This window comes from Ambystoma mexicanum, chromosome 1p (assembly GCF_040938575.1).
Source record: "Ambystoma mexicanum isolate Mex_15411 chromosome 1p, UKY_AmexF1_1, whole genome shotgun sequence".
Classification (NCBI taxonomy): domain Eukaryota; kingdom Metazoa; phylum Chordata; class Amphibia; order Caudata; family Ambystomatidae; genus Ambystoma; species Ambystoma mexicanum.
In genome coordinates, this window is record NC_090921.1 from 1,358,843,617 (window position 1) to 1,358,865,351 (window position 21,735).

A 21,735-nucleotide genomic window follows, 5' to 3' on the forward strand; every position below is an offset into this window, starting at 1 on the left:
TTCACCTAAATACATGTCTAAGTTCCATTTTCACCGATCTATTGAATCTCCAGCTTTTTTCCCAACAAATTCCGCAGGAAAAAAGTCTCCATACTCTAGATGTAAGGTGAGCAGTCATATATTACCTAAACACGACTAAACCACTAAGAAAAACAGATCAACTCTTTATTTCGAGATCATGTCTCTAAGAACGCTATCTCAAGCTGGATAGTTAAATATATTCAACTTTGCTACTCACGATCCAAAAAGTCCTTACCTTGCTCACTGAGAGCCCACTCTATTCGAGGCACAAGGGCTGCTGTAGCATTCATTGGAGATGTTCCTTTAGATGCAATTTGCAAAGCTGCTAATTGGAGTTCTGTTCATATTTTTACACAGCATTACTGCTTAGACACACACTCTAAATCAGATTCTCAAGTGGGCCAAGCAGTAATAAAACATCTATTTGCCATTCTACCGTCACACAATCCACTGCCTTCTGCAGGTACAGCATGCTAATCTGTGCATAGCATGTGATTCAAAGCAGATCCACAAACCTCACAAGGCATACATTACTTAACGTAATAGTATTTCTGATGCTTGCATCTGCTTAGATTCACATGCCCCACCCTTTCTCCCCTCCTGGAGTTGAAGGTGCATAGATGTTTCTTCACTTTGTATCTTTCTACTTTATCTTTCTTGTACTCACACAAACACTTCATGCTCCCACATGTTAGAAACAAAATAATCTGCGGAACCTCAACACATGAAGGACCGTGAGTACAATACATGTCACACAAGGGATAGTATTACAAACACGCCAAATGACGTCCCTTTTTTCGAATTTCAAAAACAAGTCATACTCCACGACTACCACTAGATGTCGGTCTATGCATAGCATGTGAATCTAAGAAGATACAAGCATCAGAAATAGGATTATGGTGTGTATATATATATATATATATATATATATATATATATTATGCATGTGAAACATATTTTAACTTGCAGGGAGGGGCGGTGATTGCTCTACTTTGGGATCTCTCTGTAAATTATTTTAAATCTATATGTTTTGTTCCAGGACTCTGGGCCTCGGGTGGAGGAAGGATGGGCACTTTAATGATATGTCATTTCTCTACAATGGAAACATGATCTTCGTGTCATAAAGAAACTTCTAAATAACTTTCTCTGCAACTGGTGGTGGCCAAAGTCAGTAAAGGTCACTTGTCAATTAGAAGAGAAACAGCAAACTAACCACTCACTATTGAATACACAAGCATCCTTACAGCCATTTTAAAGATATTGCACTCTCGTTATAGTGGCAAGAAAAACCACACACATTTTGTAATAAAAATCATACATACGGGAAGCTTTCACAAAAGCTATTTCACATCCTAACAAGAGTTTTCAAACCCAGCCAGGAATAACATTAAAGCCACCGCTCACTTAATGATACGAGTCAAAAGCTTGGGTCTAATTATGCCAAAGATTGAATGTCTTCATAACTTTAAAGTGCAACCACATTACGGCCAATAGCTGATTCTACACAAACTCTGATATTAGATATATAATCATCAATTTTGTAATTTGTATACTGCCTTTCACCATGGGGGACCAGCGCGCGAGGTGCTAGTATGCGTTAAAGCCTTTACAAGGTTATGGAGGGGTGGTGTAAAGAAGGCATGGTATCAACAGTAAGACAGACACAAGTAACCACAGTTCAAGGGTGTTTATTGAGCTTCAGAAAAGGGTTGGAAAATGCCTATCTAATTCTAAACCTACAGATTGGTGCAAGCTATGACCATCAAATAATAATAACGCAGTCCTAGTGGTCTTGTAAAAATAAACGGGCCTATACTAAAGAACCTATTGCCAATCCTTACCTCAAAATACAAATAGTGTGGGAAACAGTGTTATGAAAAAGAAAAGTGTTCACAAAATGATATGTCAGGATGTTCAAGCCGTTGGCCTCCCCTCCCCATGTTTTCAGCATGGGATAAGGCGGTTCACTCAAGCTTAGTACAGTCTCTGGCTTCGCTAGCATGAGGATACAGTTCAATCTTTAGCATTAGGGCCTTCTGTGCCCAAGTCTTTGTCTTTGATCTGTCTCTTCCTTCAGAAGGACAAGAAAAGAACATAGAAGGCAATTACCCTGTCTCTTGTACTCTAATTCTTAAGGGTAGTATCAAGTATGAAATGTCCAGTCTAAATGATTACCGACATAGGAAAGGATTAGATAATAAAGTAGAAAAAGTGGAAAGAAGGCTAATCGAACATAATGAACCAAATATAATATCAAAAGATTTATTATATGCTAAATCGAAAAAGACAACAAAAATTTACAAATTAAACAAATGAATAGTTAATACAAAAACGTCATAAAACACAAAAAACATCTAGCAGTGGGGTTAGTACGTGTTTATGTGAGCTTAAATAGTGCAATAAGTTTTAGAAAAAGCAGAGTAACCATGTTGAAACACAACTCTGTCGAAATGGCTTATAAATGTCTCAAGCCGATGTGATAGTCGACATATGTTTTGGCATGTGTCAAAAAGATCAGACAATATTACTGATGGCTGTCTTTGCTAGTATAGCTGTCTTCAGGACAGGAAACAATGTAACGATAATATAGTTGTAACAAATACCCGTTGTTTTTCGTAAGTATTTTGGTTTTCAACTCACTTAAGTTTTCAGAAAACTAGTCAGGGACAGAAAAAGGCACTACGTTGGTATAAATCCCAGGAGTTTGAGACAGAAGTATAAATATCTTCAGTCCTCAATATTTCAATTTCTTTGATTGACGTGTTAACCTCTTCAAAAAGTACGGGTGAATGTAATATCTTTTGTCAGTCGTCTCGATCAAATGACTGGATTATCATGTACTTGTAGGCGATGATCTTCTTATATGGAATAACTTTGGTTATGGTATTTCAGGAGAATTTTAGTCTGATTAAACGTCTTTTTTTGAAAATGAAGAAAAGAAGGCGTGAATCGATGTAGTTCATATAGCGTTGTCCGTAGTGTTTGAGAAATGGAGACCGATTCCCTGATCTTTATTCAAAGCACTGTGAGGTGAACGTAGATATCAAAAGTCAGTCTCTCGGGTAACCGCCGTGTCCGCAACGCGAACCTTTAACATTAATGGAAAGGGTGTGAATTCTTCCAATGTTCTCATTTAATAATATGATAGCCCACGCTTTTGTGTTAGTGTGGCACTAGAAGCACTGATCCCTCACGAGCACCCGCACGAGCACACTTGTTGAGTATTGGCTGAGTCACAGCCAATAAGGGATCTTTCAAATACAGGCTATAACTGTAGTTAATGCCGGCAATTTGAAATGTCTAGTTATGTCTATCTTGCGTGCATGCACGCATCTCTATAGAATGAGAAAGATGGGTGGGAAGAGCGAGAGAGAACTGTAGACCCAGTTCGGAATTTTATTTTCAGTTATATTGTCAACTGTGTAGTGATACAATGTGGCCCTGTATTTCCTTTCATGCAGGATGTAGCCTCAACTGAACAATGTCTGGTTTCCAATCATCATTGTATTCTTTTTACTTTGTACCAATTTCCACAGTGTAGCAAGTATTATTTCTAAACTGCATCCCAAAAGCTCATCAAAAGAGTCAATTTGAGGGGCTAATTTACATATTTGCATATCATAGATAATTATTTTCTTGGTGCCACTGGTGTCTTAAAAAGAACATTATACATGCTACCACTCCTTTAAATAGGTATGGTATACTGTAGTCACTGAAATGTGAAGGTTCATCATAGTAAATTGATAAGGAGGAATGTATAGTAACCCCATCTTCTAACTTCTGTTATAGTAGCTCTCATTAGCCCATTTAAATGATATTCTATTAACTTTAGAAGGATGAAGGGTTAAGTTGGCCCCGACGAGGGGTTGAACTCATGAAGTGCAGGCTGGTGCCCTTTCCGAGACCAGCAATATTCCCGTGAGCTACACGCCATGACTTCACCTGAAGATCTTGGGGATAATACAACCTTTGTTCAGAAAACCTTTTTTTCTTTAGACAAGTGATAGACTACCTCCAGCTTTAGATCTTTCCCAGTCTCATCCCCAGTTGACACAGTGGATGGGCTTGGCACACCAATGTGGGAATACACTCTACAACAATCACTAGAGTTGGAAAACCTTTCATTAAAGGCCTCTGCAACCTTCGCCATGAGCTTCTTTGTCACACGTATGTCTTCATGTAACTTCAATGATGCAATCCTCATTGTGTCAATTGATTTTCCTCTGTTTACTTTAGGGAAGAGCTGGTTTTGTAATCTAGAACAGCTGGCGTACTACCCAGTGGTTTAAACCTCTTATTGAAGGAGCTCAAAGCATGTCACAAAGTTACTAGTGTTTTACAGATAACAGATCAACAGGTGCTAAAATGAAAACAATAGGTTGAGATAAGTGGAAACAATCTTTACCGTCACAAAAAGTACCTCATTATTCTGCACACCTACTGCCAATTCATGAGCATAGCGCCAAGGACTGAAGCTGCTCTCAAAGTAAAGTTCAAGGGACTACCCTTGCATACCTTATGGGCTTACTCCTCGCTTTGTTTGTTTCCCATTTGCCTTACGCTGCTCACCTGCCTATGTTCAAGGATGGAGTGTGCATTGTAAGAATCTGGAGGGTATTCTCCCTCCTATTCCCCATTATTCCTCTGTGCGGGTGGCCAGGTAAAAGCCTTTGCTCTTGGATCCTGACCCTGGGGGTAGACAAGCGAGGGAGGATCACTTGGCTAAAAGTTCTGTTGGGACTGGGAGTGGGATGCACTTGGGAGAGACTTGGTATGTCCCCTTTCCTAATATTGACTTTCCCCTCTCTTCCCAATACCTTTTTATGGGCTATTTTCATTTATGTCCTATCTTCCCCTTTAAATATTCACAAAGTACTGAGAAGAGGAAGAAGCAACTAGGAGTAATGCACACTTCCTATTACAAAAACCACTCTGTTACTGGTACGAAGAAGAAGGGGTATGATGATAGCCAATACTGAAGGTCTGGCCTGTCCCTTTGAATGGACGAAGTGTGGTCCGGTAAGACAAGCCAATAACTCCCACCTGAAGCCACTTGGTAGGGCTCCGGTGTATTCAAGGGGAATGCCCAAACAAGGAGAAGACAAACCTTCATGTTGGGAAGAACCCAGGAGTCAGAACACTGGTATCAATGCCAGAGGACCCGCAGCTGGTGGGTGCAGGACCGGGAGCCTTTGAACTAGAAGGCAGGCAGCTGAGCTGCCAAACCAAAGAGAGGGGGGAAGAGGGACAATGGGCATGCCGAGACCCGGAAGCAGCTGGAGCTGCAAAAGCATTTGAGAGCAAGGGAGACACGGTCCGTGCCTATTGTCAAGCGGGGGGAGTGCAGTCGGGATGTTCCTGACAAACGTTGCGGTCTGATTCCCCGCTACTGAGGAGGTGAACGAGAGCAACAGGAGCAACTGCTGGGAAACCACGAGGCACCGGCGAGAGTTCGAGGACACAGAGAGACCGGAGTGCTCCCGGGACTGCAGGCAAGTGACGGTCCAAGCGAATATGAACTAGATTGAATACTGAACTGAATTTAAGCCACTAATTGAGTATATTAAACACCAAACTGAAGTTTACAGGTGTTTTTTGAAATAAGATCATGGCATATTGAACACCGACTGAAGATTTGAAGTTAACAGATGCTATTTGAATAAGATCACGGCATAGTAAACACCAATTGAACATACTGAAGGTCAGACTGTATGTAAGCAGCACTGTGGGCGAAACAAAAGCATATGGAATATTGAACAATCCTTTAAGCATTCTAACAATCAGTGGGAGAAAGGCCCATAAGTATATGGTAAAAGAAAAGACTGATACAGAAGATTGTTACTTTAACAGAGTAGAGTTACAAATAACCAAAATGCTTACAAATGTGAGAAGTCAAAAGCCTGAGGCAGAAGAACCTAAAAAGAGGCCAAACAAGGTTAAGCAACCTCCTGGTTGCATGACCTGTAATGGGTGGACCGTATGGTCTGATAACTTTGCCTGGACCAGGGAGTTCCCCTTTGTGAAGGTTACAGATATCACAAATCAAGTCAAGGAGAAGCTGAGAATTGCAGGTTTGCGTGACCTGAATGGGTGGACCATGTGGCCTGACAACTGCGCCTAGACCAGAGAGCCCTAAATGACAACCAGCAAAAGACATTGGAAATGATTTGTTAAGAACTGTGAAACAATTGGTAAAGCAAGTCAAGTAGACATATTGTTTTCCCATTTTGAAAATTGAGTGGCTGAAAGCAGTAGAAGTGCTGCAATGAAATCTTGAGGAAGGGAGCCCTGGGGTTGAATGAACTAAGAAACTCTATCTTGGGGAAGGGAACCTCAAGAACTACTTTTTGTGTAAACTAGACTGTATTTAACTTGGGTAAGAGAACCTCAAGATTTGATGGAACATTTTGGAGACAAGCATCCATCGGAATTGTGTTGAACTTGGGGCAGGGAACCCCAAGAAGAACTATAAACGAAGAACAGCTGAGACTTTATTTTTTAACACTGTTCTGTTGGTTAAATCCTCACACCACGTTTTCTCTAGATGCGAGGATAAGCATAGTTTTTTTTTTTTTTTTACACAGACTTTTTGATTTGGATTTACAAACACAGACTTCCCTTTCCAATCTGTTGTATGTGTCATCTCTTGATGCCATGCCTGTCTCACAGTATGTGATCCACAGTTGCAGAAAGAGCATGGCTTAAATCCACAGTTGTTACAAGGCCATAAAAGGGCCTTCCATTTCGTGATTGCGCTAACAGGATCCCTGGGTGTAGCAGAATGTCAAGCAGTGTTCTATCCTTCAAATTCACCCCTCACATCCCCTCTAATGTGCTACTGGCATTCTTCAGGTAACCTCCTTAAGGTTCAGAAACTCACGGACAGCACAGCTTCTCAAAAGGAACCCTCAGACAATGTAGTTTTCCACAACTCACATTTAAGACTTTTTCTAGACTCTTGTTTGTTTATTAATTTGATAATGCGCACCAAGCCCTTGGGCAGCTGGGCGCAGCAGTACAAGAATTCTAAAAGCTTATTACATTGCCTGTCACAGGCTTGTGCATACATGTGGATACAGTGTGTAGTACATTAAATGAAATAGTACAGGCATTTGTCATGCGTAGATACAGGTGATTGCAATATGAATACAGCCGATTCAGTAGTATAAAAAATTCCATTCCAGGGGGGCAAGGGTATGAGGTAAAGGGTAATCCTGGAACTTGGAAAGATATATCTAGTTAGATACAGAACACAGGACAGACTTAACAGTGCGTAAATTAGTGAGTGCCTACGGCTGTAGCTATGGACAAGCAGGACCGAAGTGCAAGTCGCAATAGTATTGACAGGTAGTTAAGGGTCATTAGAATGAAGCCATTTGAGAGCATTAGTTCTGAATCTGACGTAACGTAGTGGACGTCTAAGGTCTATTGGGAGTGTATTCCATGCTTGCTCAGCTTTGACTGGGAAGCTAGTTCCTCCAGCCGTGGTGAGTTTAAATCTAGGGATATTGAGCAAGAATTTGTTGGCAGATCTCAAAGGTCGAGTTGTGGACTTCCTGGTGATTTTTTCCGGAAATGTAAGCTATTGGTTTGTCCCAAATGACGGTGTCAGTCGGGATGTGAGATTAGCAATTTCTTTCAATGTACAGGGAGATAACTTTTAATTTTAACATGCCTCTCTTGTAGGGCCACCAAATGAGTAGAAGGTCTGTGTTGCTCTAGCTTTTGAATTCAAGTTTTCACAAGGATCTTAAAACAAATCCTTGGTAAGTGTAGGAGCTCATATTCACTACCATATAAATGTACCTGCATCCATGTTTGGACAATCCCCTTCACCACAATTGTCATGAAACTCTTCCCTCAAAACATTTTGCACCTATGAAGGAAGCAATAAACCATCTGTATTTGGGTGCCATAGAGCTGAGATGTTCTTATGTTCCCTTCATCCTTTCATTGCAGGTGTGAGTGAGATGGGTAGTGATCCTGCTTAGCTCAGTGAAAACGAATAGCCAAACGCAGTTAAAGCTGCCTTGTTGTGATTTGGAATATATTGTTCTGCCAGGTGTTCTGTTTGAGACCCCATGTTTCTTTAGCAGATTCTTAGTCTGAGTGGGAACACCCGCAGGCTCCCTAGAGGTTCATCATTTGTAATCCATGAAGAACTAGGAGATGGACGTGTTTCACCTTTTAGAGCACAGGACTCGTACAGACCCTGAAGGAGTTTCTCCTGATTCTTCAGGAATAAACAGGTTCCGGTTTCTGGTGACAACATTGGGGAAATGTTCCAGGAGAGCACTCGGCAAACAAGATGTTTATTTCCCAGCTGCTCTTACCACACACAAACCATTCCAAATATAACATTCCAGTTGGGAGTGCCTTTTGGCCATGTTTGGTAAAGGAAAGCAGGGGGCAGTGCAGATTGACAGTGTCTGGCAGTCTTTATCTACTTCCAGATTCTCCATTTCTGTTCTTTTGTGTATGACCTTCTACTATGCAATTTCTTTGCAGCTTATATTGTCCTATGACGGTTAACCTACATGCTATGTTTTGATTTCCGAGTTTGTTAAATATTTTGTTCTGATGTGGCTTGGCACAAATTGAAGTCGAAACATATTAGCAATAATACAATGATCACATTCGTAAATGGTGTTTCAAGATGGGTTCTTCCTGCTTCTAAACACTCTGATATGTATCTCACACTCAGTGGTTGAATGTCTCAGACGGCCATGGCATATTTCAAACCGGTGTACTCCATACATAGCACAGATATCCGAGGTGAGCGCTTAACTCCTTGATATTTCTTACTAGCTTCAGAAGAGTAATGGACATTTTCGTGCTGTCCTTCCATCGTAAAATGCCAGTCTCTTTAGCTCTGCGTAATGGTTTGTTTTGCAATCCTTGGTATCGAGGGTTCACCTAGGCGTGCAATGAATTCCGCAAGGACCGAGCTCATTTATTCTCACGAGGCAGATGCTGGACATATAATTAGCACCGTGTTCTTAAAGTGACTGTTGCTTCTGTTGAACAGACATTGTTAAAGCAATAAAGACCCCTATGCTTACAGTTGAGCAAATAGCTAGTCCCCCGATCCCTCCCACCTCCCTCCTCTGTAAACCTGCAAAAAGAGTTCACTTTTTCTCTCAGCTGGTGGAAGCATTGGTAGGATCGAACTCGTCATTAAATTAAAAAATGTCGTCTCTACAACATAAACAAGAATGTAAACAAGATCTGCAGTGGTTTCAAAATGCAATGTATCCCAAAAATAATTTAAAACTGCAATTCGACAGTTTTGCAGATGTAGTTCGGCGAACTTGTTATCTAATTCTAAAAAGAAATACAATTGTGAATCGTATTCATGCTACATTAAGTCATTGTTGAAGTATTTTTGTGTAGAAAGCTAACATTTGAAGGTTTCACAGGATACAATTATGTTGAATGTAATGGGAATTTATGAACTTTCCATTGACAATTAGTTAAAGAAGATTAAAAAAAACAGATCAAACCCATAAAATAATGTCTCCAAAAAGACCTGTCAGTTTGTCTGTTTGTAAAATGAATGTCCAGTTATAGATGGGAGGCATATTATCAGTGTTTAATCTGTTTTTAAGGACTTAAAACTTTGGTACATAAGGGACCTGAGGCACAGAGGATTTGCCCAAGATCAGACACAGTGGTCTAGTGGGGAAACGGAAGTGCTGATTCAGAAAATAATTACTAAAAGAAAACACAGGGTGGCTCTGGCTAGTTGCACTAGCCTAATTAGTAGCATGCCATTAATAGGGTTAGATCTATATCCTTCAATTATTAATCTATAAAGATCAACACAGATATCTTGGTGGGCTGTATTGGTCGTAAATGGCACATTGTTCAATGGCACAGTAGCTGAATTCCAATATGGTCTCTGGCAGGAGACTATTACAAATCCGTGACTATTCCGCATCCCACTGGGGATATATTTTGGAATTCAGCCACTGTGCCAGTGAACAATCCACCTTTACTACCCAATCATGTCAAAGGGTTGCATAAACTGACCTATCCTAACCGCGAGAACGCCAACTGCCAGTGTCAAGATTTCCTAGCCACCCTCATCAGGCCTCTTAAAATATTTAACCTTGCCTTGACAAAGACATATTGGTCGAAACACGTGTAGGCTGAAGGGCTTAACTGTTCATGAATATGGAATTAAATTAAAGCCAATCACACCCACCAAGATATCTGTGTTGATCTTTATTGATTAGTTATTGAAGGATATAGATCTAACCTTATGAATGGCATGATACTAATCAGTCTAGAGCCACCCTGTGTTTTTTCTAAATTACCTCCTGAGGTTGGGAGTAGAACCTCAAGGCCCTGGCGGTGCAGCAAGCCTCGCCATATTTCAGGACACCAATCACACAGAGTCGGATCTACCCACTAAATTAAGACAAAATAATTACTAGCAGTACCTCTGTCTTACTCCTGTCTTACTTCTGGAAAGACAAGAATAAGACTGAGTTACTGCCAGTAACCTCTCTGTAAATCGGCCTCATCATCTGGAGCCCATGTCTCTGGGATCCACAGTGGGCACCTACGGATTATACCACCATCAGTAGCATTCTGTGGAAGCACCAAAAAGCTCTGCAGCGAACATCTTCTCTGGTCCCGATCAATTCCAAACATTGAGCCCATGTTCAATGACTGCGTTGAGGAAGAGAGCCCCATAATTGTCAGAGCCCTGACACAGCATAGTCCTGCTTCACTGAATATTGTCTCTGAACAGCGCCCTGGAGAAGCTCCTGTGGGAAAGACAGGATGGAAGCGAGGGAACTCTGTTGCTGACAGAGTGGTGGCATATTGCCTAGTTGAGGGAAATAGTGCCCACTGACTGACCATGAAAGCCAAGAGAAGTAGAGATGTCTTTGTTGACATGCTTCCAATCCTCCTCGCTGCCTACCCCATGGAACATCCGCCTCTTTCTTTCACTAACCAAACTTCCAAACACTGCATCCTCTGGGGACAATAGGAGTCTGGAGAATGGCCGGCTGAGGGGCTGCTGAGCATAAAACACCAAAGATCCCCAAGGGTACCAGGCAGTCCGAGAGCCATTATTTGTGGTCTTCTGGAAGGCTGCTGTTCACATCCCCCACAAGATAGTGATTACTAGCTAAATTCACCCTCTTCCTGGGTTTTTTGGGGTTGGACTGATTGCTGGCTCTGATTTAGCATAGATTTTCCATGTTCTGATCACAATTAGGCCACTCGTGATGTTTTCCCAGCAAGAATGAGCCCATTTCTGGAGACCGTCTCTGAGAAATAGCTTTGTTGTCCTCGGAATGTGCCACATTGCCTGACTATTTATTGCCTCAATCTCTTAACTTTCCACCCGTTTCCAGAATCAGGCTGTGATGTCCAAAGCACTGGAACGAAAAGGCCCTCGATGTGTGGGTGGAAGGCAGCAAAGATAATATTTTACAGGACACAAAGACCATATGACTGGAGGCACAGGAGTGGGAGAACGTTTCTTAAAGCACATACGTCCATTATGCAAAAAATCCCCCATATCTCCCACTCAAACATACATGAATGTGCCCAAAATCAGCTCTGTCTCCGCTTTTAAGCCTGCATATTTGCTCGCGGTCAGTGTCTTCATGGTCACCCAAATCCAGGACCAGGACTGGTCAGCCATCACTGGTCAGCCGTCAACTTATGCCAGTACTACATGTTTTTTATACTGAATGCCCCCCCCCCATTCCCCTCATGTAAAAATATTTTCTGGGCACTTCCACAGGCCATAACTGCTTATACTTTCTATTAAATGCTTATATTTTCTATTAAAAGCAGCCACTGTAATCCATTTTTTAAAATCCTTTATTAAAGATTAAAGAACCTTGGAAACCCCCCTGTTCCGCAGACATCCTTCGGGCCCCCCGAGCTCCAGTCCCACAGTTTTAAGAAAAACAAGCAAACTCTGAGACAGTGACAGAAAGGTAGGTATAGTGGGTAGGCTATTCAAGTGAAAGAATAGGCAGGCAGCTCATTGACCTACCCAGGTGGTACCAGTGTTAAGATGATTTTAAAATGTCTTGACCACAAGATCACTAGGCTTGGTGCAAGGAGTGATGTGAAAAGGCAAGATGAAGTAAAGGCCACAAGTTGGTCACTCAGAATAGTCCTAAGGTTTGTAAGGATGGGCGGGAAGACGGGCTCTAACATTTGGCCATGGATCTGCAAACCTAAGCTCGCAAGCTGTTACAGACTACAACTCCCATCAGCCCAAAACAGCATACTCAATGGTGAGGGATCATGGGAGCTGCTGTCGAAAACATCTCGAGAGCCGCATGTTGCACAGCCCAGCCATGACTTGGTGAATGAGTGCAGGAGATAAATGTGCCTGACTCTGGGTATCATCTCTCACTTGGCAGGCGTGTGAGAGTCAGTTGGAGCAATGTGAGAGCCGGCTGGGTGCTATTTGAGAATCTATTGTAAACATGGTAAGTCACTGTTGGGGGCTATTTTAGCCTGCTTTGTGTGGGATAATGCAGGAGACTTGCAGCCAAACCGGTACATTCTATGATCTTGTCCTAATGGACGCACAGTGGCTATCTTAGATAGGGCAGAGGTCTGCCATATTTTATTTTCAACAGCTTTCAGTCTTCATGGTTTCTGTTTGCAAAGTTTAATGTCAAAAACAATGTAATTGTTGTATTCAATCGTCAAATGATGATTTGATAAGTACTCTAGACTGACACCAGGTCCCGAGGATGAGATTGGAGTTCTCTGAAAGAATTACAGTCATACTCTGTTATCAGCCCAAAGACACGTGATCCCAGAAAACCAGGGTGCTAAGCAGAGCCACGTAAAGAAGCCAGTGACTTTTTATGTCCTGGGAGGATGCTCAGTGGCAACGTGCTCACCTTGGAAGTAAGACGACACGGAGCAACACAGGTTCGATCCCCGGGTCCACACTTAGAAACCTCTGGGTATGAAGCGTGTTATAAATAACCTATCCTATCATGTGAACCGTGCACCGCTGATGAGAGCGCGACATGTTTTTTTGTGGAGCATAGGTACAGAATAAAGTGTCACCATTTTTGTTTTCTGTTGCTGCTGGATTGACTGTGGCAGTATTCTAGTGACCGCCAGTTGCCTTACATGGGCGTTATGTGGAATAGGGGTCAAGCGGCCCAGTTAAGAACACAGTACAGGCAGACTCAGACTGGGCAATAGAGCAATGCCCGAATTGTAGGCCCGACATCGTTGTGTGGCCCGTGGCCCAGTTTTTCTGGTCAAAGTGGGCCAGTTTGAAGGCCACATTGGGCCAGTTTGGCGAGTTGCTTCACTGTGCAATTAGTAGTTTGGACAGTGTTACTGAATTAATATTCTTTAAAATGCACAATGTGTTACCCAAAAACTCCCCCTTAGGTACTGCTCTAACAGTCTGTCACAAAAAGAATTAATTGCCGTTTACAACAGTAGCGCACTTTTTAGTTTGGGCTAATTAGTGTCGCTTACGACACCTATAAGCCTAAATTATCGCATTAGAGTACATACAGGGAGAAATGGATTATGAGGAGGGACACACAACTTGTAGGTGTTTGGTTATTTGCCCACCCGCTGACTTCCCATGACCATGCTAATCCATATTTATTCATGTATTTAACATTTGTAAAGCGCCTTAGGCACACAGCCAAACGCCATTCCCACCCAGTTCCTGCACCTCCCCACCCAAAGCATCTCCTCATGCAAACTCTTTGAGCTCGATTTAAGCAGGCCTTACCATCAAACATTGCACTGAAGTGCCTGCCAGTGTTTTATCAAAGCAGTGTTCTGACAGTTAATGACTTAATTGTAGTTGTAAACACGCTGCTGGTGTAATAAAAATGTGCTAAAGAGGTTGCCTGCAGCCACTCGATGTATAAGCACTCTGCATGTCCTTCACTGAAGTCCTGTTCTACACAAGCAAAAACCTTTGGCTTTGCCAATGCTTGTTTTTAAGTATTAGGCATTTGCCAGGCATTGCTATTAGATACGCAGGTACTCGCACCATTTTGCACCTACTACCATCAGTGGCCAGTTAATCCTACAATGGCAGTGTCTGGCAAGTGACTTCCCATGCCTACACAAAAGCCCAAACTGTTGGCATTACCGATGCTTCTTCATTGATGCCCGAGCCATTTGCATGCCCAGTCCGACCCTGATTACAGAGTGGAATGGGGGAGTTTGGGCAGGATGTAGTTGAGTGGATATTGGACAAAACACAGTGCAGTTTCTGTGAATTACATAGCACATGTTTACTTTTTAAAACCGGTTGGATGGAGCCTGGACATTGGCGTTGCAACCCACCAATCGGCAGTCTGTGCCAATTCAACATTTATAATGTGTAAGCATATGGAAACAAAGTGATTTGCCCACAACCAAATAATCTATTGTCACGTTCTGAAGCTGAACTTTTTATTTTGTTTTGAGAATGTATTGTCGAGCCTGAACTTAGATTTAGGAAGCAACGAAGCTCTGTTGCTGGGGGAGGGGGGGTGGGGGGGAGCCCTTGCAACATTGCGTTTAGTTAGAATGCAGTTGTCCAAGTTCCAACGTCAGCAACTTAGCAGCTAGACCACAGTTTGTGGAAAGAAACTTACTGGAATTTTTGGGTGAAACATGTGACCACCAAGAAACGGGTGAACTGCGCAGTTTTAAGTTTAACAATTGTTTATGGAGCCTTCGAATTGTGGTCAAGAACAACTACCCTGTGTCTAGATTGGCAGCATTCTCTAAACACATATTTTTTTTGTTGTTAAATAGAAAAAGACCTATCAGTGCATCAAGTGCCAGATGACCTTTGAAAATGAACGAGAAATACAAATCCATGTTGCCAACCACATGATTGGTGAGACACATTTTAAACTTTTATTATAACGGATTATTTGGAAAAAATGGCAGTTAAACTATTTTTATCTTTGTGTGTCAAATTTATGAAAAAAATTGTCAAACATTTTTGTGAACATTTTACTTTTAGAAAGAATGAAAATGATACAACAATAAATGTAGTTGTTCACAAATATACTGTTACTCGAAAGTTGTTGTTGGCGTTTGTTTCCTGAAAGTAACTCGCAGTCTTGATCCCTCTAGATCGGCCTGTTCTGTGTTCATGCCCAGATTCCCCTTTCTCTTGAACTTTGGGGCTCTATTTATACTTGCATGAAAATCAAACGCAAAGTATCTTCCATTTTGAAGACTGTATTCCCTTAAACATCTGGCACTATTCTTGCTTTCTTGTTGCCAACCTCTTAAGAGCAATTGAGCTGTCATTTTGCATGTCATGACACGGTTTATGGACTCATTTTCTTTCTTGCTAAATGCAGTACCTTTGGTATCTAATCATCAAACTGAGTGTCACTATAATAAAGGAAATATGCGTGGTCTGCTGACGAGGACGTCATTTCTCCAAAATGCCATGGGTAGCTAAAGTGACACATGCTGACCTCTGGTGACCTTACAGGAAATGATGTAATTTGACCCGCCCCCCCAAGTGACCTCACAGGAAGTGATGCACACAACCTTTCTCCCCTTGTCAAAACAGGAAATGGCATCACATAGCATTGTTCCTCAGTACACTAAGAAAAAGATGTTTACGCTTTGAGGTCATACCAATGATAAATAAGGCGCTATATAAATGCCAAGTAACATAACATAACATATCACTGTAATATGATATACATTTCATAAAAGAATGGATCGCCATATGTAGCATTAATACCTGTGTGTATGGGCCCATATTACCAAATTACTGTGAATGTAAGCAGACGTCCAACACATGGAGTATTGTATATCACTCGGGCTAAACTGTAAACAGAGAATTTCTAAGAGGCCTTAACCCCAAAGCGCAGACATTCAATGCCTGCCAAGTTTCGGGCCACAGGCTGGAAACATCAACTGACCAACACAAGTCCAACCAGAAAAATAATTATCTGAAGGGCTGCCCAGGGCTGTTTAAACCATGGGTGCACAACATACGGCCCGCGGGCCAGTTGCGGCCCGCCATGCCGTTTGTCCGGCCCGCCAGCAACAAAGACTTTCCTAATGGAGGGCGGCCCGCAAGCAGCATCGGCCGCCCTCCATTAGGAAAGTCTTTGTTGTCTTCCGGGCCGGACAAAACACTGGCCCTCATTGGTTCAGTGCACACGAACTACGCAGCTCCTACGAGCTGCGTAGTCCGTGTGTGCTGCACCAATGGAGTGCCAGCACTACGGCTGGCGTGGCCAGTAAGGCTTGATGCTGGAAGGCATTTCAGCCTTGTCACGCCCACGCCAGCCGTAGTGCCAGAAGCCTCGCCAGCGTTCCAGCACGTCTGGGTAAGTACATGGTGGGGGGGGGGGCTGTATGTTTGTGTGTGTGTCTGTCTCGGGTCCGTCCTGACTGTGTTTTTTGTTTTTGTATGTATGTTGAGATGCGGAGGTGGGGGGGGGGTTGTCGGGTGTGTATGGGTGTGTTTTGTATTTGTATGTCTGCAGTGTATGTTGAGATGCGGAGGGTGTGTGTGTGTCGGGTCTGCCTGAATGTGTTTGTGTGCAAGTTCAGTGTATGTTGAGATACGGGGGTGGGGTGTGTCGGGTCTGCCTGAATGTGTTTGTGTGCAAGTGGATTGTGTGTTGAGATGCGGAGGTAGGGGGGGTCGGGGTCGGGTCTGCCTGAATGTGTTTGTGTGCAAGTGCAGTGTGTGTTGAGATGTGGAAGGGGGACGGGGTGTCGGGTCTGCATGAATGTGTTTGTGTGCAAGTGAAGTGTATGTTGAGATGTGGGGGTGGGGTGTGTGTCGGGTCTGCCTGAATGTGTTTGTGTGCAAGTTCATTGTATGTTGAGATGCGGGGGTGGGCTGTGGCGTCTGCTTGAATGTGTTGGTGTGCAAGTGCAGTGTGTGTTGAGATGCGGGGGTGGGGTGTGTGTCGGGTCTGCCTGAATGTGTTTGTGTGCAAGTGAAGTGTATGTTGAGATGCTGGGGGGGGGGGGGAGTTGGAGGGGTCGGGTCTGCCTGAATGTCTGTTGTTGTGTGCACGTTCAGTGTATGTTGAGATGTGCTTGTGGGTTTGCTTGCTGAGTTGGGGGTGGGGGGTTCCGGGTCTGTATGGATGCATGGGGTATGCTTGTGAGTTTGTGTGCTGAGTTGGGGGTGGGAGTTTCGGGTCTTTATGGGTGCATGGTGTATGCTTGTGGGTTTGTTTGCTGAGTTGGGGGTGGGGGCTTCCGGGTCTGTATGGGTGCATGGTGTATGCTTGTGAGTTTGTGTGCTGAGTTGGGGGTGGGAGGTTCAGGTCTGTAGGGGTGCATGGTGTATGCTTGTGGGTTTGTATGCAGGGGTTGGGGGGTTGGGGTCTGTATGAGTATGTATGCATGGTGCATGCTTGGTGGCATGGGGCATAGTGTTTGCTTGAGGGATGGGTGTCATGGGGCATAGTATTTGCATGAGGGGTGGGTGTCATGGGGCATAGTGTTTGCATGAGGTGTGGGTGTCTTGGGGCCTAGTGTTTGCATGAGGGGTGGGGGCCATGGGGCCTAGTGTTTGCTTGAGGGGTGGGTGTCTTGGGGCCTAGTGTTTGCATGAAGGGTGGGGGCCATGGGGCATAGTGTTTGCATGAGGGGTGGGGGCCATGGGGCATAGTGTTTGGCTGGGGAGTGGGGGCCATGGGGCATAGTGTTTGCATGAGGGGTGGGTGTCTTGGGGCCTAGTGTTTGCATGAGGGGTGGGGGCCATGGGGCATAGTGTTTGGTTGGGGGGTGTCATGGGGCCTAGTGTTTGCTTGAGGGGTGGGTGTCTTGGGGCCTAGTGTTTGCATGAGGGGTGGGGGCCATGGGGCATAGTGTTTGCATGAGGGGTGGGGGCCATGGGGCATAGTGTTTGCATGAGGGGTGGGGGCCATGGGGCATAGTGTTTGGTTGGGGAGTGGGGGCCATGGGGCATAGTGTTTGCATGAGGGGTGGGTGTCTTGGGGCATAGTGTTTGCTTGAGGGGTGGGGGCCATGGGGCATAGTGTTTGGTTAGGGAGTGGGGGCCATGGTGCATAGTGTTTGCTTGAGGGGTGGGGGCCTTGGGGCATGGTGTTTAATAAAAATTAGGGGTTGAAAAAGCCTCCTGCCACGCCACGCCCCACCGCGCCTACCGCCCCACCCACATTTACTTTTCGGCCCACTATAGCCATCATGTAGGGTGCTTTCGGCCCTCTGTCAAAGTCAGTTGTGCACCCCTGGTTTAAACCTTCCAGCCATCACCTTTATGTTTTTCTTCTTTGGTAAGTAGCCCACAGTTTTGTTTTGTTAGATGGGAGATGGAGAAGAAGGGTGTGTTGCAGGTAATTGCGTTTTTTTTAAACATTTTTTTAAATGTAAACAGCAGCAGCAGCAGGTCCATGACAGCACCCCTAGAAAAGGCCTATTGTATGACTTCCTTTTGGTCCTTTTATGTCTTGCTTACTCCTAGCCTCCTCCAGCTTCTAAGCACTGGTACAGGAACTGAGCCCATGTTGCACTGCATCCTCTTGTTCTCAAAGCAAGTGCATTGCACCTGAGCTATCCGTGTGTGTGTGTGTGTATATATATATATATATATATATATATATATATATTATTTGAGAAAACAGATGGCTTTCTTCAAAGGCAGAGGGCAACTTCATGTAAATCAGTTATCTCACCATGCGTCTATCTACAGTGTGCCTGTGATACAGATCTGGGTCAGGTTACAGAGTGGCCAGGCAGGATTGGTGGCAGAAGCCACTGGGGCACATCTCTCTCATCACAGGCCCAGTGGCTCACTGGATGTGTAAAGCAGACAACGAGAAACACTGAGATGTGCCTTTGTGCTGTGCTGTCAGTTGATACTGAGAGGAGCACCAAAAGTCCTTCAAAAAGCTCTTCAGGAGAGAGGGGCTGGGACTACGTTTGGCTATTGTGAGGAGGCTGGCCTAGGGAGGATAGCAGAACTAGCAGAGGTGAGCAGAGGGAGCTGTGCGTAGAGGGAGCTTGGAGCTGGCCGCAAAGGAAGAATCCAGGCATGTGGCCATTGTTTGACAGGCATGCAGCTTATGACTAACTTGCACCCGTTCCCTTTTGCTTTTTGATCTTTTTCCTTGACCTCACTGATTTCATCCCTGCTTATCAATCTCATACTGAAAACACTCAACACACACATCTTAAATATGCTTTGAGTAGAACAATAAAGCACCTTTAGCGGTCAGGAACAGGTCTGAAAACGTGAGCTGTAGCCAAAATGGCAGGTTAGGGAATGGGAGCAGGTATTGTCCCTCCTCCACACCAATGGGGATGGGCGAATTAACTGACTACAACAAAATAACCATCTGTCCCTCCACCAACCGTACTGTGCTACTATTCAGAAACGCTATGCATGCCCAACTCTGGTTTCCGCTCTCTGTAAAACGCTTCGCTGTTCTCAAACAAGGTTTGCACTATAAACGATTAAATAAGTGGGGAGAAACACCTGGGATTTGAGTCAAAAGGCACTTGCCAAGGTTTTCGGTCTTAAGCCTGTTATATTTTAACTGAACTATGGAAATCTGTTCAGAAACAAAAACACCCATCACTTTGGGTACTCCTAAGAAGAGCATTTTGCAATATATACAGTTCCTTCCTTTTTGTCACAATGTCACCCCATTAAGATGTACTGTGAGTTTCAGTAAGCTAGCTTCTTGGCCTATATGGTCCATGGTCTCCGTTCTACTAGGGGCGATCATTATCCCACCCCCACCCAAAAAGTGGATAGTAGTTTTGGCAGAGCTCCAACTCATTTTACATCTCTAGCCCCGCATCACATCTCTGTGGAGAGGCAGGCCATCGTTAGAGACTCCAAACAGCAGTAACTCACGTTGACCATGGTGCTCGTCCCGCAGGCTGCATGGTTTGTTACCCGAACTGATGACACATGGCTGCCGCGCCCACTAAATCTTGTGGTCCCCACAAAACAAAACCCATCTAGGATGACGGTGGATGCCTACAGCATTCTCTTATGGTTAGTTACTTTCATTCATTGAATTCTGTAGCTCCTTTTTCCAGCTGGTTATGTATAAAGTCCGCCATCCATATACCAGCTGCCCATGTCCACACCACTGTTAACGACCGGCAGTGCCACGACTCAAACAGCTGCTTCCTTCAAAGTGCGCTAGCGCCAGAAAGCACCACAGCGCTGTCATTCAACACCAAGCGGTTGCAACACGCCCGACACAATACCATTTAACACTTACACTGACATTAAAACAACGACAGCCCTGTTAAACCATGTTGCAATAGCTCTTAATATTAAAACCTGAGGGGTTGCTGCCATTCAGAGGCAAAATAGGTTGGCCAGTAAAACGCACACCATCGTCTTGCATCCTCCCCTGGCCCCTTCTATCCACCCCACACCAACTTTATTGCCCGCTGGATGGAACCATGTCCTCCCCTCAAAGCGTACTGAAGCTTCAGAAATGAAACACGTTGGCAGTATACATCACATTAAGATATTTAAAAGTTGTTGTCTGGGGAAACCTGAAAAATATTTTAAGAATGATTAACAACGTTGCGTTGACAATAGTGGCTGTCAGCTAGACACCACTGCCCCCGTTGTGTTCTCTCTACAATGCCCTTACCTCCAGCGGGAAAACTTTTCAGCCCACGAAAACGCATATTTAGCTTTCATACAATCCACGTTCCGCCCTCAACTCCTTTTATAGGTTGAATTCGAGCAGACATAGACTTTCATCGACTCAGGGTAGAAAACAATATCAATCATTGCATTGCATAATATAGTAACGGATGTTCCCACAGACAGCCCTTTGTCTCAAACCGTAGGCACACCATCCATAGGGTTAAATGTATGAGAAATTATCCTTCTACTGGATGTGCGCAAACCTAATTATTAATAATCAAATCAAGTAATAAAACAAAACATGAAAATTACTGTGAGGTATGCAGCAGCAGTGAAGGTATGAAGGGGTAATTTCTCCTTATCCCCTAAGGTAACTGAGCAAACTATACAAGGTGTATAAAGAAATGAAATCAACAACTTAGTGTCATACACTTGAAATAACCAGCATTTATATCTTCATATTTTGAGAAAACACTCCAAAGTGCGAAGTCCTGAGATAATTAATAAAACTGAAAAAACAGAAAAACGCCAACACGTGTTTCAACCCTTCTGGGTCGTCCTCGGGCATATACATAATTGGATAACTACATACCAGACAAACATGTTAATGATCCCGTGATAACATAAGTCACTTAGAAAGAACAAAAATAGTGGATAACAGATACAGAGAGCGAGATTGTGTGGAGTAGCAAAGCGGAGGGTACAAGTGGAAAAGTAGCAGAAGATTGAAGTCTGCAGTTAAGGGATCAGGGCTAAGCCATGAATAGACTTAAATGCCAGGAGTAGGCGTTTGAAGAGGGGCTGACTATGCATAGAGAAGCAGCCAGCCTGACTGTGGGGAAGAGGAATGGGGGAGTTTCTAGATCTTGGAAGTTGTGAAGTGAAGGGTTATTTTAAAGGGGGCAAGAAATAAGAGTACTGGGAGCATGCTTGAGCAGTGGTAAAGTTACAGTAAATGTTTTAGTGAAGTGGTAAGGCAGGAAAAGGCAAATTGCCTTGATGTTCGGCAGGTTAATTCGAGCAGCAATGCTAGTGGGTATGAAAATTGTTGAAGCTTCACATCGCTTTGAAGGAGAGCCCAGAGTGGTTATGTTGCTCAAGGGAGAGAG

General features: G+C 43.7%; 1 protein-coding gene across 2 annotated transcripts in view; it reads left to right on the plus strand.

The window, feature by feature from the left end:
* Window positions 1-21,735, plus strand: part of ZNF423 (zinc finger protein 423) — a 757,398-nt gene that overhangs the window by 468,133 nt on the left and 267,530 nt on the right. For both annotated transcript variants that reach the window (XM_069607042.1, XM_069607043.1), the window contains one exon: window positions 14,800-14,884. In XM_069607042.1, the coding sequence (XP_069463143.1) occupies window positions 14,800-14,884 (85 nt within the window). The remainder of the gene's footprint in view (window positions 1-14,799; window positions 14,885-21,735) is intronic.